General features: G+C 42.0%; 1 protein-coding gene across 1 annotated transcript; it reads left to right on the forward strand.

Annotated features, from left to right (window-relative positions):
* Positions 1-758: 758 nt before the first annotated feature.
* On the forward strand, positions 759-16,713 carry faah2b (fatty acid amide hydrolase 2b). Its single transcript, XM_030753280.1, has 11 exons — positions 759-1,046; positions 4,343-4,425; positions 6,260-6,396; positions 6,809-7,018; positions 7,658-7,777; positions 8,918-9,053; positions 10,734-10,851; positions 10,939-11,058; positions 13,192-13,303; positions 13,409-13,597; positions 15,793-16,713. The coding sequence occupies exons 1-11, from the start codon at positions 858-860 to the stop codon at positions 15,966-15,968; spliced, it is 1,590 nt and encodes a 529-aa protein (XP_030609140.1). The 5' UTR covers positions 759-857; the 3' UTR covers positions 15,969-16,713.
* The last annotated feature ends 815 nt before the right edge of the window (positions 16,714-17,528 follow it).

Raw genomic sequence — 17,528 nt, forward strand, 5'->3', positions numbered from 1 at the left:
ATAAAGATCGTGAGACACAGTTAAAAGCTTAAAGGTAAGTTAAAGGTGGCACCAATTTTTAAACAGCAAAACAGCCTCGGATGTCATTGCTGTTTTGGTCACCTTTAGGTCAATAATGCTATTATGGTTTAATAGAAAGTAGTTTTAAAAATAATTTTAAAACTACTTTCTATTAAACCATAATAGCAAGTAGTTTTAAAAATAATTTTATTAATAGAAGACAAAACAGAAATGCAGAAGACAACTACCGGTAGCTATCAGTTAAATAAATAATGACATCAAAGGTCTGCTTTCATAATAAGATACAAGTGATGAAAAGTCAATAAAATAACATAAGATATGAAAAAAAAGCTGCAATGTTCTGTTTTTAAAATAAAATATTCCAAAAAATTGAAGAATTACAATTTTAATTACAAAATCTAACGGTATTCTATTAAAGCCCTCCATAGTTGTACTTAAGGTACTTAAAGTACTTATCCTGCGGGAAAAAACCGCCCTTACTTTAGTAAGCAGTGAAGTAACTAGTAAGCACTAACTAAAGCAGAAGGGAATAAAGTGTATTTCACATTTCACATTATCTTTAAAAAGTAATAGAGTGCTGTATAAACTAGCATAAAACGGAAATATGAGTAACGTCTAATGGATTTCAGTATTTGAGCATTTGCCCCTTAAATGAAGGCGTTCGTGATTTTATTTTGAAGGCAAACAAAGTGTTTCCGGTTGCGGCCTACTCTTCACTAGGCTGCACTAACTTGACTCGCGGACGTATATAAAGGGGCCAGCCGCCGTGAGCAGGGAGGTGTTCTAACTGCGGTCGAGCAGTCCTTGACCTTCCGTCCTCTCACCACGCTGGAAACATGACTCTGAGCCTGCTGCAAAAGGCTCAGGTATGGCTCTTGAAGGCGGTCACGGAGGTCATTTTCATCCTTTTTCGCTTCTTCTCCCCTCGGAGATCCGCTCTGTCTGGGAAGAAGCTTCCGCCTGTCAGAAACCCGTTACTGCTTCTGTCGGCGACGCAGCTCGCCAAGAAGATCCGGCGGAAAGAGGTGCGTACCCGGTCAGACCGCCCGGCTGGAGGACGGGGGTGTAGGTGTGTTTGAAACTGTCTCCAGTGCAGTAGATCGTCTTTCCTGATTTAACATCTTCATGTCCGCTTGTTTTAGACTCACAGAAGCCGCTGTTGCATCAGGAGGCTCGTTGCGCTCTCGGTTTCCGTTTCATACATCGTCTTCTGAGTTTCTATTTTGATTTTTAATTACAAGCCCTTATTAGAGCTGGAGCAGGCCGGTCAACTGCTCAGGGATGGTTTACTAACGCTTGCGTCTCTGCTCCCAAGTCTCCACGCCCTCAGTAAGACAGTAACACCTGTGGAATGACATCACACCTGTGCTACCTGTACAGCCACAGTAGGAGCAGCCTTTTGTCAGACAGCTGTGTAAAAGTTTAGTGAAGAGGAGATTCACAAATCTTGCAGGTTTTATTGGATCACAGCACATGGCGCAGGTGCTGGGGCAAGATGATTAATGGGTTACTCAGAAAAACGTTTAACAGCTTTTGAACAGAAATGAGATAAGATAAAACCGGACTCCTTTACCGCCTGGGTAAAAGTTTATGAATAATAAAAACATAAAAAAGCAAAAATGAAAAAGAGCAGGCATTCCTAAAGTGTGGGCCGGGCCCTCCTGATGGGCCTCTGCAGGCTGTGAGCGGCTGTTTACAATAAATACATTAAAAGATGATCACTTGGTTTCATTCTATAGCATAAAAACTTTTTGGCTCCAGAATCAAATGGATTCTTCAATTTTTCAAATTGCAATCATGTAAAAACCTGTTTTGAGCCTAAACTCATCTTACAGTCATCAGCCACTTTGTTAGGTACACTTGTTCAACCTGTAATAGATACTTTATTGATCCTGCAAGGTAAATTACTGTCACAGCAGCATAAAGAATAAGAATTAAAAATAGTATAATCTACAATTAAAAACAACATTGTTAAAAGTACCACAGGCCATAGTGAAGGTCCAATATCCATGGGTTATAAAAACTGAGTCAGACAGATAAAGGGCCTCAAAAAGACCATTAATCCACAACTGTGAAGAAAAATGCAAAAACTATAGACACCACTGCAACACGCCTCCTCTCTTACAGTGCCACCTGGAAGTGAATTAATGCGAATATTTAATCAGCCATTCACGTGGCAGCAACTCAGTGCATTCAGACATGTAGATATGGACAAACACAACCTGCTGAAGTTCAAACTGAGCATCAGAATGGGGAAGAACGGTAGCACCTGTGGCTTTGTGTTACCTTTGACTTTGAGCATGGCATGGTTGTTGGTGCCAGACGTGCTGGTCTGAGGATTTCAGAAGCTGCTGATCGACTGGGATCTTTTTTCCCACACAAACATCTCCAGGGTTTACAGAGAATGGTCTGAAGAAGAGGGAAATATTCAGTGAGCAGCAGTTCTCTGTCAGAGGAGAATGTCCAGAGTGCTTTGAGCTGATAGGAAGGCAGTACCACTCGCTGCAACCAAGGTATGCAGAAGAGCATCTCTGAATCCGCAACACATGGAACCTTGAAGTATACGGGCTACAGCAGCAGAAGACCATACCGGTTTCCACTCCTGTCAACTTAGAGCAGGAAACTGAGGCTACAATTCACTCAGGCTCACCAAAACTGGACAACACAAGATTGGAAAAATATTACGTGATCTGACGAGTCTCGATTTCAGCTGCAACAGTCAGATGTTAGGGTCAAAACAACATAAAAGCATGGATCCATCCTGCCTTGCATCAACGGTTCAAGCTGCTGCTGCAGACTAATTAAGTAAAATCATAAAACCAGTACTTAAAAATAAATGTAAGGTAGATTTGTTTAAAAAAAAAAAAGAGCAGCATCCAGTGTTTCAGCTTATTCACAGACTGGTTGAAAAGTGCACCTCTTTGATAAATGTTTAATATGTATGAAGATGCTTTGGGATTACTCCAGTGTGGTGTGCAGGGGATGAGAGGCAGCATCCATACTACTAAGTAGTTTCCTCAGTGTCCAGGACAGAATCAGCTTCCCTGATGAGCTCATTGAGTCTGTTTGCATCAGGCGCTCCACCACACTGCAGCATAAAACATGACACTGAGATCTGAGTCTACAAGGGAAAAACACAGGCTGTTATTGAATGAACTTTCCTCTACAGAGCTCCTTTGTTTTTAGATCACACTGTCTTATTGTAATCTAATTCATTCTGGGTGACTACATCAAACAGAAGGTTGTTATTTACAGTGATTTATGTTTGGCGGCAGGGCTCTGTTCTGGACGTAAACAGTATAATAGATGGATGTAGCTTCAGGGTTTGAAAAGTGAAGCTAGCATCTTAAACCTGCATTCTTCCTCGTGGCCAACAGAGGGCAACTCCTCTGATTACAGAAGATTTGTGGTCCTGTAGAAGTCTATGGGAAAACAGTGTTTACAGAGGTCATTTGCCTTGTGACCTTAGAAAACCTTTCCTGATGAGTTTATGGTCTTGGTTGCTGGTCACGTCATAATGAATACGACATTGTAATGAAAGCTTATCATCATTCTTTTTAGGACAACTCAGATTTGTTCGTGTAGGTCATGGTAGTTCTGAGTGCTTAAAAAGAAGGCAACTTTGTGGAGATTTGTGGAGATGTTTTGCCTCTCATCCAGGATCTTCAGTTCTAAAGAACAAATGGTGGAGCGAGGGTTGTCCTCTTGAAGGTGGTCTTGAGGGTTGTTTGTCAATTATATTAATCATGTGAGTCATCACATGAGCCAAGATGTGGAGAAAAAAATAAGGTGGGTCGTTATGGTCACAGGGGATAAAACATGAAACCTCTGCAGGACATTGCCCCACCCCGCCATCATGTGAGTTATTGAGAATACCTGAAGTAAGGCGTGAGTGATGGTTGAAACGCCTGGGAAGGGAGCTCAGGACTTTATTGTATGTGTCTGATAGCTGGGGTCGTAAGCCTCCACCTGTGTTCAGTGACGGTCGTTCACAGTGGACATAGATGGCCTCTTTTACTCCCCATTCAAACCATCTGTCTTCTCGGTCCAAAATGCGAACACTGGCATCCTTGAAAGAGTCCTTTATCCTTTAGATGCAGATGTACAGCTGAGTCTTGTCCTGTCGAGGTGGCTCTTCTGCGTTGTCATACATTTGTGGTGTGGCTGTTTGGTTTCTCCCATGTAGAGATTTGAGCACTCTTCTCCGCACTGCACTGCAAGATTCACTTTCAGTTTTCTTGTTTTCCTGTTCTGTGACTTCTGTCTCTCTGTAATGAATTCTAATTTGCACTTACATGGTCTCAATGTTGTGTCCCTGCAGGTGTCCAGTGTGAAGGTGGTGCAGGCTTACATTGACAGGATCCAGGAGGTTAACCCTTTCCTGAATGCTGTTGTGAAGGACAGGCAAGAAAGAATGATCTCTTACTTTATATTGTGCTCTAGAGTTTCAACAATTGATTAGGTTATTGACAGAAAGGCAAACATAGCAAACATTTTCCTGGCACAGCTTCTCAGATACGATGATGTGATATATATATTTTTTTTTAATCAGAAATGAAACAGAAATAGAGATGTACCAGTCTGTCAACCTTGAAGAACGCCAACAGCCTGCTGGCTGTGCCCAATGCTTTTCTGTTTTGACACATCACTTTTGCACTGGATAGATACTCAAAGGTAGCGTGAGGAAAAAGAGAGAAGATTTAAAGTAGTTCTCACTAATAATGAAGTTTTCTCACCAGATGAATGCATGCAAATTCCACAAATGCACAGTTTGCACTGCTGTAACTTTACTGCTGGGCTTCATCCAGTGGTTTTAGTAAGGTGTGGCTTAACTGGCACATATAAAGCAAATTGCCCCAGCAGAGAATCAGTGTCTCACTTAAAACAAGCTGTAAATGAAATAATCAGTGTAAATATGGTGCTTCCAGCTGATTTTAAACTGAAACCTTTTAAACCTGCTCCAGACAAGGTTATGTGTTCAGCATAAGTTACCACAGTGACACAGAAAACTCGGACTTTAAACTTGACATAGTTTGCCAACCCATTAAATCTCCCTTTGTAGTACACCCCTCTGGGCTGAAAGCCAAATTGAAAGGGGCCAAAGAAACATAAAAAAAACACCCTGCAGTCTCTCTAATGTCCACTTGAGGCTGGCTTCAGAAGTGAGTCAGTCCCCACAGACTGTCATGTTAAAATGTCCAACTTTACAGCAAAAATAAACATGTTTTACAGCCCGCTACAGGCAACCATTTTGGTTTCTGCAGCTAATATCCACATTCATACCAACTGTTTGGGGTTTAATTCTTCTGTAACTCACCTATTTAAATTGTATTGTGCTTAAAATTTTCCACGCTTTGTGTAACAGGCCAAGGACTACTTCGCTAGGTTTCACCTCAGCTGTGTTGAGCCACCGGACAGGGCTTCTCAAATCGAGCCCAACTAATTTATCGAGGGGCCAGTATTATCGAAAGATGCTATTTGCCTATTTCTATCAGTGTCATTATTTATAACAGCTGATAAATAAAAGTCAAAAAGAGTAAAGAAGAGTTGTTACGAGAGTTGACCTTGCACTGTTTATCCACCAGGGGGCACTCCAACTTCCGTTTTGGCAGCATGTTTTTGGAAGGCCACAAACAAAACAACCATCTCCCTCTTAGCACTAAATAAATGCCTACACATAACAAATGTCAGGGAAATCTGTTTATGGGGAAAAAAAAAAATATATCGCCTGACATATCGGAATATCATACCGTTAAATCGTAAAAGTTCTGATGGATAATTCTGGTATTTTATTATTCTCACATTTAGCAGGAATTAGCAGGTATTTGTCTCTGCAGTGGACCCGTACAATTCCTGGATGTGCCTGCTATCAGTGGCTGATAAGCACCCCAACACTCAAATATGGTCAGTTGTGGCTCAAAAATAAGAAAGCATGTCTATGAGACAATATTAATATAACTTTTTAAAATGCAAGTCCACGAACCAGTGGGTGACATCATAGTGGCTATGTCCATCCTCTATAAACTGCCAGTGTTTTTAAAACTCCATTGTTAGCATCAGAGTGCAATTCAGCATAACTTTGTGGATCCCATGTCTTCAGTCTACCACCCCTATGTGATTATAATAACTGTGATTTTGAGTGAAAATCCCAAATATGGATTGAAGTTCCCCACATGATGAACTCTAAACAGCTCGGTGAATCTCTCAGAAAACTGTATTTCTATTTCTATCTGTCCAGGTTTGCTGCTGCCCTCCAGGAGGCGGCTCAGGTCGATAAGCTGATCGAGGAGGAGACTGGAGGAGAGGATGTGCTGGAGGACCGGCTGCCTTTATTAGGAGTCCCACTTTCTGTGAAAGAGTCTTATGCCCTCCAGGGTAGCTTCCAGAAATTTAATCTCCTGTCAGTCACTTGAAACCTGAGACTTTACTCTGGTTATTTGCATCAGCTGACCTAAATTTTAGTCTGTATTTGATACTGTTAACATGTCTCTGTCTACACACACTCACTGGGAACCTGCAGCACTTTGGACTGTATGTATGCAAGTATGCATTTAAGTGCTGTAAATCCTCTTAGAAAACTGAAAGAAATGTGGAAACATTCAGAATTCAAGCCTGGTTTTTCACTCAGGCAGGAGTTACTGTTCAGTGAAGAAAACTAGAAGGCAGAAAATTTGTCATCAGATAAAAATTACACTAAAGCTGAAAGCAGACATGTTAGTTTTCAGTTTTACTTAGTGGCCGTAAATCCACTCTGCACTTGAGCATGTGACACGTCTCCTTTCTGCAGGCATGCCCTTCACTACAGGCCTGGTCTCGAGGCGAGGAGTCGTGGCCACAGTCGACGCTCCACCCGTGGCCCTGCTGAAGAGAGCGGGCGCCATCCCGCTTGGTGTCACCAACACCAGTGAGCTGTGCATGTGGTTTGAGTCACACAACCGCATCTATGGCATCACCAACAACTCGTACGACCTGGAGAGGATACCGGGAGGAAGCTCAGGTCAGCATCTGGTGTCTGTCCAAGGCTGTGAACCTGCCCCAGAGTCGCAAAGTAGTCATCAGTTGTTGTTGATGCCAGAGGCTTTTTTTTTGTTCCCAGGAGTTGTCCTTTTTTAAAATCATATCACAGAAGCTCTGGCTGTGGTGTTCTGGTGATTTTTCTGTATCAGTCTGTTTTCAGGTCTGATTGAATGGTACATTATGTGGAAAAGGTTCAGTGAAGTCTTTTGTGTCTTCAGAAAGAGCTGCGCAAAATCTAAAAACCTCATGATGTGTCCTGACTCTGTGTTGGTGTTTGTGAAGACTACACTAGACCTCTGGGAGCTGCTTTTTTTTTTTTTTGGCAATATTAACCATAAAAGAGATAAATGTCCAACCAAACCATTGTTGGTTGAGTTGAATTGTGGTTTATGTAGGATGTGTGTGAACCTGACAGTAACAGAAGTGCAACACTAAATCAGTAAGGATATTAAGATTGTTTATTTCAAATGTTTAAAGGCCCAATTCAAAAGGATCTGGGCAAATACAATTTATTTTTCTCAACTGAATTGTTCATATCTGAAAGGAAAAGTACTTTGTCAGCCTATACAGTTCACTGACCTATCACTCCTCTGTTTGTCACCTGTTCCTCCGGGCTCAGGAGGAGAAGGCAGCCTGCTGGGAGCGGCAGGTTCAGTCATTGGTGTGGGCTCAGACATCGGTGGCAGCATTCGTATACCCTGCTTTTTCAATGGAATATTTGGCCATAAAACCACTCCAGGTAAGAGACACTCACTGCTAATCTAATCCCAGTACACAATCTGCAAACCAGTGTTCTTCTGATATTTTTGTTTGTATGTACATAGTTCATTTAAGTAGCAGTTAATCAGATGTAAACGTGAAGACAGTGTGACAGAGTTCACTCATAGAGAACCTTAGTTCTTTTTCTTCTTTCAGCTGCTCCCTTTAGGGGTCACCACAGCAGATCATCTGCCTCCATCTCACTCTATCCCTACATCCTCCTCTGTCACACCAACCCTCTGCATGTCCTCCTTCACTACATCCATGAACCTCCTCTGTGGTCTTCTGCTTTTCCTCCTGCCTGGCAGCTCCATATACAACCTCCATTGTCCATTGTATCCACTATCCCTCCTCTGCACATGTCCAAACCATCTCAGCCTTGCATCTCTGAGTTTGTACTTATTTCTAATCTTGTTCATCCTGGTCACTCCCGGTGAAAATCTTAGCATCTTCAGCGCTACCTTTTTAAATGAGGTATACAAGGAAGTATAAGGACATTGATCTATATGTTACACACATTCATGTGTTTTGGACATCCAACTTTCTACTTGAGTACTGGCATATTTAAAACATTTGCAGTAATTATCAGAATATGTAGAATTACTGCTAAAGCTTACTACTGAAAACTGCAATTTCTTTAAGAGTTTTAGAGGTTGCATGTTCTCCCTGTGTCATGATTTCTGAATTGGCTTTAGGGGTGGATGAACACCTCTGGCCAGAATAGCTTCCCTCACCCCTTTGACTCTGAGTTGGATAAAGAGTTAAGAGAATAATTGGATGTTCTGTTGCACTGGGAAAAAAGTATTAAAGGGCCAAATCCCACGAAACATGGAACATTTTTCACAGTTTTCCTACCCTGACATATTCTGCTTCTAACCAAAGGCTGTGAACAAAGATTTGGATTTATCAGGTGATCAGAGAGAAAACGTTGAAAGAGTAGCTGCTGGTAGCTATGAGACTGTTTGCTAACCAGTTTTCCAAATCAGGTTGAAATGTACATATATGTCAGCGTTGTGCTTACAGTTTTTTTTTTTTTTGTACCACTCCCTACAGCAAAAAATAATAAATTTGAAAGAGAATTTATTTTTAGACAGCACTATAACATCTGTTTTTCCTTCAGGTATCGTGTCCTGTGAGAACCAGTACCCTCCTGTCTCTGGCAGGCAGGAGGAGTACCTCAGCTCTGGTCCCATGTGCCGCTACGCTGAAGACCTGCTGCCCATGCTCAGGATCATGGCCGGACCCAGAACTAACATGTAAGGGCTCTGCTAGTGCTGCTGCATCTGAGAGTAATTCAGAGCTAATTTAATTTATTTGTATTACTTTATCTACATTTCTACCTGACACAGCACACAGTCTGTGTTTGCCTGCGCACAAATGCAGTTATGATGGTTGCCTAACATGATAGCTGGGGCTTACTTAGAGGAGGCAGCAGGTAGGGAAATATGTCCTTGTAAAGCATATTGTATAACACTTTAGCTGTGTGTGTGTGTGTGTGTGTGTGTGTGTGTGTGTGTGTGTGTGTGTGTGTGTGTGTAATCAAATTGTAATGCAAATGTGGCAAACTGGACACACGCACATCCATAAATTTATAGCAGGTGTTGCATGTCCATAATCTCCACAATGAAATACACTCAGTTATCTCAGTCCTTTTTCTTTTAATGCTTCATGAGTGTGATACTGGACTACACGCAGTAACATTTTCATATTCTTCTAAACTTCTTATGTTTTATGTAATGATTGCTCACCTATTGTCTGACTTGGAACACCGTTAGTAATAAAACAAAAGTGGCACAACTGGCAATGATGTAACACAGCAAGATGCAGTGATAGGCATGAGAGGGATGGTTTGACATGTAGTTAAATGATTAAATCTTTCTAAAGCACACAGGGAGATGAGAGGATTTTGATGAACTGAAATCTGCTTGAAAACTATTTAATATTCTATTCAGCCTGTGGCTTATTTGTGGAGTTTTTTTGGCCATGATGACACACTGGCCGGTGTCTTTTGTCCCGTCTCCCTCCTCTAACCGGTCACAGCAGATGGCTGTCCCTCCCTGAGCCTGGTTCTGCTGGAGGTTCCTTCCTGTTAAAAGGGAGTTTTTCCTTCCCACGTCACCAAGTGCTTGCTCATAGGGGGTTGTCTAATTGTTGGGGTTTACTCTGTATCATTGTAGGGTCTTTATCTTACAATATAAAGCACCTTTAATTTTTAATTGAGTTGAACTCTCATCTCACTTACATAACAGATTTATCAATTATTTAATGCAGAGATTTTCAGCCAAAGTTATTCCAGGGCTTTCACTGCAGAGAGATATTTTTGGCAACCTGTGAACAGATTTTTGCCAGAGCTAAAGTAAGACTTCATTTTCCATTTACATCAGCATAATGGATGAATTTGTTTATCAATTTTTTTTTTTTTAAATTACAACAGAATGTATAGATTTCTGTTCAAGAAAAGCTAACATACATGTTTTTTCCACTGTTGTGTTGCCCCACTGAAGGCTCACTGTAAGCCAGGAAAAACCCTGCATTCCTGCCAGAGGTGTCATGTTATTCCACTGATCAAATGGTGGCTGCATTGTGCCAAGGTAAACAGTGATGTGCCAGCAAAGGCAGAGAAGAAGACTAAAAGCATGTAAATGGATATAAACAGAATTCAGTCTTGTTTGCTTGAGTTCTGTGATGAAGTAAATACTTTTATATATATTTGTTGTCAGGCCTGAACGACACACAGTAATCCTTTGAAACATACAAACCAGACTTGATTAAGGGTCTGGGTCTCAGGGCTAACAAGGGCAAGAGTCAGGTCAGGATTGTTTGCATGGACTTTAATCAGGTCTGACTCTACACACCCAAACCCTGACTGTATTTGTTAATCTGTGGTCTTTACAGTGCTGTAGTTTGCAGTCACTTGTTATCACTTGTGCTCACAGGTTGTCCTTAAACACAAACGTCGACCTAAAGAAGGTGCGGTTCTTCACCATCCCTCATGACGGCGGTTCTCCCCTTGTAACGCCTGTCAGCAAAGAGCTCATATACATTCAGAGGAAGGTGTGTTACTTCTATCCATCATGTAACTCTCCTGCAAACTTGTGAGGAATTCTTTCACATTTGAAACCCTCATGTGGTGTTTCATAGGTAGTAGAGCGCCTGGAAGCTGACCTCGGAGTCAAAGTCCAAGAAGTGCAATTCCCTGAGCTCTACTACAGCTTCCAGATCTGGGACACCTACATGGTCCTTCCTGACAAAGAGGGCAAAGTAGGTCCAGAACATTAACTTTACAGCAAAGAGTCAGTGGGTGAATGATGAAGGCGAGGGAGAAATGGGTATTAGCTTTTTTTTTTGGTGTTGCCAGGGCTCTCCAGCTAATAAGGCACGTCTCACAGTGAGAGAAAGCAGGCCGAGTCTTAGTCACAGCACCTATTGTAGTCTGCTGGCCAGAAATGGTTCCCTAATCTATTTAGCTGCCTGCGCACAGCATACCACACACACACAGACACACAATCATGTTTCTGCTACTTCAGAGGACAATGCACGCACTTAGATTTCCTGCTGACGTCTTCTAATCATAACCACTGCATACTGTACCCTAAACCAGGTCTCCTTATTAAAATGTGAGGGTTTACAGTGTGGTGGCTTGTTTGTCCCTAATAGAGTTGATGTAATATTCTTGTTAAGAGATTTATGTGCCCACACAGTTACGTGCACACAATTCTCTGAGGACTGCAGGGTCCTTCAGTTAATCTGAGAAGTTGCTGCTACAACTGACTGAGTTAGTCCCAAAATATTTTACTGTTAATTTCTACTGAATGCACAACACCATTTTACTTAAGGGGACATATTATACTTTTCCTTATTTTATGTTGTATACTGTTACAGTGATGGAGGCTCATATTAAACATGACCAAAGTTTCAAATAATGAGGTCAGTGTATGTACAAGTGGGTTATGCACTCTGAGGGATCCTTTGTTTCTACTCTTGGCTCTCTATGATGTAAGAGAGAGGGGATATCCTTATATGGTCTTCTCAGGCACACAGTTTAGGCAGTGAGTATGAGAGCCCCACACACCTACAGTTCAAACCTTCTGTTTTTGAGGGGCAGCTAATCAGAAGAACGTTTGCTCATGGCTCAGTCACACTAAAGTAGAAACAGGATGGCGACCTCCTTGCAACTAAGAAAAAACCTGTGATTACTTTGATTGCTAAATGTGAAAGAAAAAAAAAAATTTTTTCAATTACAAGGAGTTGCGGCAACCAGCTGATTGCCCAGAAGTTGAGCATCCATTCCCCTTGACCTCTTGGTGACCTCTTAGTGACCACTTTGGCTTGCAGGGCCTTTGTTTGACTGTAGCATAAAAGAGAGTAGAGCATTAGTAGAATCCAAGAATGGAGCTGAAATGAGCAAAATTTTCAAAAACTGATTATATCAGGCAGTGCGGTGGTGCAGTGGTTAGCACTGCTGCCTCACAGTTAGAATACTATCTGGAAGGCCTGGGTTTGATTCCACCTTGGCCCAGGCCTCTCTCTCTCTGTGTGGAGTTTGCATGTTGTCCCTGTGCTTGCGTGGGTTTCCTCCCAAAGACATGCACTTACTGGGGTTAGGTTAAATGGCTACTCCAAACTGCCCATAGGTGTGAATGAGAGTGTGAAAGGTTGTTTGTCTCTCTGTGTTAGCCCTGTGACAGGCTGGTGACCTGTTCAGGGTGTACCCTGCCTCTTGCCCTATGACAGCTGGGATAGTGTTTAATTAAGGCACCTTTTTTAAACTTCTGTAATTTTCTCAGATTCGTATCCTACTTTTAGTTTGCTTTTAAACAACACGATAAGGTCCAGTGAAGTAAACGTACTCAACTCCACTAAAGAAAACATAATGACTGTGGCTGTATGATTTTCTTCTTTCCTGATCCATGAATCATTTCACACCCACTTATTCAGCTGTACCTTTCTTTACAAAGGGGGTAGAAGAGTGGTATCACTGCAGTGCAGAAAACCCAAAACAATATTAGAGCTGGGACCCAAAAAACATTATAGTGATGCAGCCACTCTACTCTGACTCCTGACCTCCATTTTTGTTATATTTGACTGAAGTGGTTTCATAAAGAGAACATTTATTTAATATTTTGAGGCACAGGCTTTATGCTGTGTTGCAGGTACTCCATGACTAATAAATCTCTTACTAAATTTAAACCAGAGCCTGGTGTAGAGATGCCACACAAGCACAGGTTACCAGTATGATAATGGCAAGTTGGAGAGTGTGCTGTCAGCAGAAAATAGCAACCATGCAACTGTGTGTGTGGTTGAAAGGAAGCAGCACAGCTCATGGAGATATAATACACACTTTGTGTCCTTTATGTGACCTTTAAAGTAACTAAAATGCCTTTTATCTCCTAGCCTCCTCAGCCGTTTGCTGAGCTGATGGGAGAACCAGGACGACCAGCGTGGCCTCTGTGGGAGCTGTTGAAATGGATGATAGGAAAATCAGACCACACCATGGCTGCTATCGGTAAAAGCTGCTTTAATACAGACTGTGTTCAGTATCAAGTGTAAATCATGAAATAAACAACAAAATAATGAATGAATAAGCAGCATTTAAAGTTTCTGTTTTCAGTTGTGGGCCTAATTGAGAAGACTCATGGGTCCAGAACCTCGCCCTCCATCATCCAGCTGAAGGAGAAGCTGCAGAAGGAGGTGGACGAGCTGCTGGGCACTGATGGTGTTTTTCTTTACCCCTCCCACCCCAGAGTGGCCCCCAAACACCACCACCCGCTCTTTAGACCCTTTGACTTCTCATACACCGGTCAGTGACTTTCCACTTCTCATCTTTATTTATTTATGTTTAACTTAAGGTTTTGCTGTGTACAGTATCAGGGTATTGCCATCAAGTTTCCATTTTACCAGTGTCCTTATAGTCCAGCGTTGTTGGTGGTGTCAGTTTCTTGAAAACAAACCATTTTTTTTCCACAGTGCATCCACTGTTGGATGTTCCACTTTATGCCATAATCGTGGATTTTTTTTTTTTTTAATTGCTGCTAGCATTACTTTGAGATACTTGTCTTCTCTGTTTATAGTGTCAGGCGTCCTAGGAGTAGTCTCTTGTCTGATTTGGGCATCACCTATCCTGTTATTTTTATGAGCTCCAACCATATTATTTTAACAGCCAACGTACAACAGAATCACAAGTAATATCACAGTAGTTAAAATACAGATCTATGGTGTTTTATATTTTTTAGGTGGTGTAGGAGTGGATGTTTTTAATGAACTTCACTGCACACAGTTTTTTAGGATGCTTTGCAGGTCTGTTTGAGGAGTGTTTTTGTGGGTTTAGCCTGCATCAGTGTTTTCATATAAGCAGATTTTGTTTCACTGGTTAGATGTTAGATTCAACTCATTGTCATTGTGCGCACAAGGCACACAATGAAATGATCGTTCCAGATCACTCATCCAGAGACAAGCATCTGCGGTCATGCAGCCAGACACCGGCGCTACCGTTAGGCAATGTGGTTTAAGTGTCTTGCCCAAGGACACAATTCAGCACAGGGACAAGGGCTCGAACCAGCAACCCACTGTGCCACTGCCACTGGTTTGTCAGAAGCTGAAAAAAGTTCACATCCCAAACTTCACCATATTCATCAGTCATTAACATTAATAGGATACAGGATGAATTTTATTTAAGTAAAGGTTGGTGCAGTAGCATCAGCAAACCCCACCTTTACTAGCTCTGCAGCCCACCAGTGGGGCCCACCCCACAGTTTGAAAACCTTTGATTGCAATCCCGTGATGTTGAGATTAAGGAAACACCATCTGTTGCAGGACTCCTTAATCTTAACTAGAAAAATTAGACCTTATGTGATAAATTCTTCTGTTAAAACGGCACAATTAGCGTTTCAGTGCACTTAGTACGGTGTACAAAAGTATTCAGCCCCCTTTTCTCTGAGTGCAACCAATTGCATTCAGAAGTTGCCTGATGACTGCTAATGACTAAAAAGAGTCCACATGTGTGTAATCTAATCTCAGTACAAATACAGCTGCTAATGACGGCCTCAGAGGTTGGTTAAGAGAATATTGGGGAGTAAACAGCATCATGAAGTCCAAAGAACACAGCAGACAGGTCAGGAATAAGGTTGTGGAGAAGTTTAAAGCAGGCTTAGGCTATAAAAAGATTTCACAAGCTTTGACCATCTCGCGGAGCACTGTTCAATCCATTATCTGGAAATGGAAAGAGTATGGCACAACTGTAAACCTACGAAGACAAGGCCGTCCACCTAAACGTACAGGCCGAACAAGGAGAGCACTGATCAGAGATGCAGCCAAGAGGCCCATGGTGACTCTGGACGAAATGCAGAGATCCACAGCTCAGGTGGGGGAATCTGTCCACAGGACAACTATTAGTCGTGCACTGCACAAATGTGGTCTTTATGGAAGAGTGGCAAAAAGAAAGCCATTGTTAAAAGAAAACCATAAAAAGTCCCGTTTGCAGTTTGCCAGAAGCCATGCTGGAGACACAGCAAACATGTGGAACAAGGTGCTTTGGTCAGATGAGACCAAAATTGAACTTTTTGGCCAAAAATGCAAAACGCTATGTGTGGCGGGGAATTAACACTGCACATCACTCTGAACACACCATCCCCACTGTCAAATATGGTGGTGGCAGCATCACGCTCTGGGGCTGCTTCTCTTCAGCAGGGACAGGGAAGTTGGTCAGAGTTGATGGGAAGATGGATGGAGCCAAATACAGGAGCCAATACCTTTTCATTCTGTTGTGTTCCCATGCAGATTATCTTTTTCAGTCACCTCAGTAAAATAACCTTTAAAGCCCACAGTTAAAAAGAACTGTGGGAGCCTTCAAAACCTTTTAGATCCTGGACAGTCTAATTTCTCTTGACGTGTGATAGTCATTTTCAGAGTAGCTACATGAACGCTGTTAAAAAGAAACACTGCAGTGAAATTTTTGATTCCACTTACTAAGACATTTGCTCTTTTCCCCATCGACAGGTATAATTAACATCCTGGGGTTGCCGGTTACTCAGTGCCCTCTGGGTGTGGGGGAGGAGGGTCTGCCCCTGGGTGTGCAGGTGGTTGCGGGGAAGCTGCAGGACCATCTGACCCTCGCTATGGCCCTCTACCTGGAGAAGACGTTTGGAGGCTGGAGGGACCCCGGAGCGAACTAAATGCACACGCTCACACGTTAACAGCCACAACCAAACCTTTGGCCTGAGGCTGGTTTGGTTGTGGATTGCGGTACTTGCCTGATGTAGTATACAAACAGAGGTAGAGTCAGTGCTTTGAATGTTGTAATAGGAAAGATTAACTTTTGCACTAACGAGGATGAATTAATGTCAGTGTGTCATGATTTTTGTCATCTATTCTTTTCAGAGGCTGTTATAAACCTAAGCTTTAACAAGCTGCCTCTGAGCAGTCACATATCACACAGGACAGGGGGCTGTGCAGACAGGTCTTGCACGGTTAGATTTCCCTTGTTTTTCCTTCAGTTTCTGTACAGTCACTCATATGTGCAGTTTCACCCACTCAGGTTGTTGTTGTTGCTCTGACTGATGGGACCTCTGCTCTGGTTCATGCCGAGTGTTTGCCGGAGTCACCTGAATACATTAAAGAACAATTTGTGCTGAGCTTACGGTGGGAAAAGACAGAGTTGAGACAATCAGGTGCAGGTTAAACATGCTCATGCATTAAACATTTGAAATAAAGTTCTTTATGGAGATCAGATCAGATGGTCCAATAAGCCAGAAGCACCAGTGGAACAGATCAAAAAGGAAGACTTAGCTGACATCAGTAGGGGAAAACACAGCCTTAATTTCATTATAATATGAATGTTGCATATCACTGCAGCGACTGAGGCGCATGCTTTATGCTGAAATTAATTTTAATTAATAAAAGATTTTTTTTTTCCTCTCATAAGTCTCTTAAAACTGTTCTATCAAAATGTTGGTCTTTGTCCTGCTTGAGTTAATACAATGAAGACTCATTTAAGAAAGGCTCCAAGCTCTCATTATGCACGCCGTCATACAGAAGCAACACTCTCATAATGCCAGAAAGCCAAAAGCTGGAGGTGAAAACTGCAGTTCCTCTGGTGGCCACTTGAGGCTTGGCTCCAAAAGTATCTCAATTCCCATAAACACCTCTGCTTAATTGTCCAGATTTATAGCATTAAGCCATTTTTACAGTTGGGTATGAAACATGGTTTTCTATTTCATAAGACCTGAGGAAGGGGAGGTGTTTTTATATATATATAAAAAAATGCCTTTTTTGTAGGTTTCTTGACTTAAAGAAATCAACATGGCATTGGCCAAACAGCTAAAGTTGAGGTTTCAAAACTACAGGGTATTGTCAGGGTGGCTATGCCCATCTTTAATTCCATTCAGTTTTATAGAACACCAGTTAACAACGGTCTCAAGGTGCTTTTTATTGTAGGGAAGGCCCTTACAATTAGAAAAAAAACCCACCAAAAAATCATATTGGTGGGGTCTTGTGAAAAAAAAGTACTTTAAGCCTCACCGCACTCGGAACTTTCTCAATGACATGGACATTTGCAAGCATAGCTAAGGGATGGTTCAGGGTCACCTGATCCAGCCCCAACTATAAGCTTTATCATAAAGTAAAGTTTTAAGCCTAATCTTAAAAATAGAGAGTGTCTGTCTCCCAAATCCAAGCTGGAAGCTGGTTCCACAGAAGAGGCGCCTGAAAGCTGAAGGCTCTGCCTCCCATTCTAC

The sequence above is a fragment of the Archocentrus centrarchus genome, chromosome 18 (assembly GCF_007364275.1).
Source record: "Archocentrus centrarchus isolate MPI-CPG fArcCen1 chromosome 18, fArcCen1, whole genome shotgun sequence".
In the NCBI taxonomy this organism is placed as follows: Eukaryota; Metazoa; Chordata; class Actinopteri; order Cichliformes; family Cichlidae; genus Archocentrus; species Archocentrus centrarchus.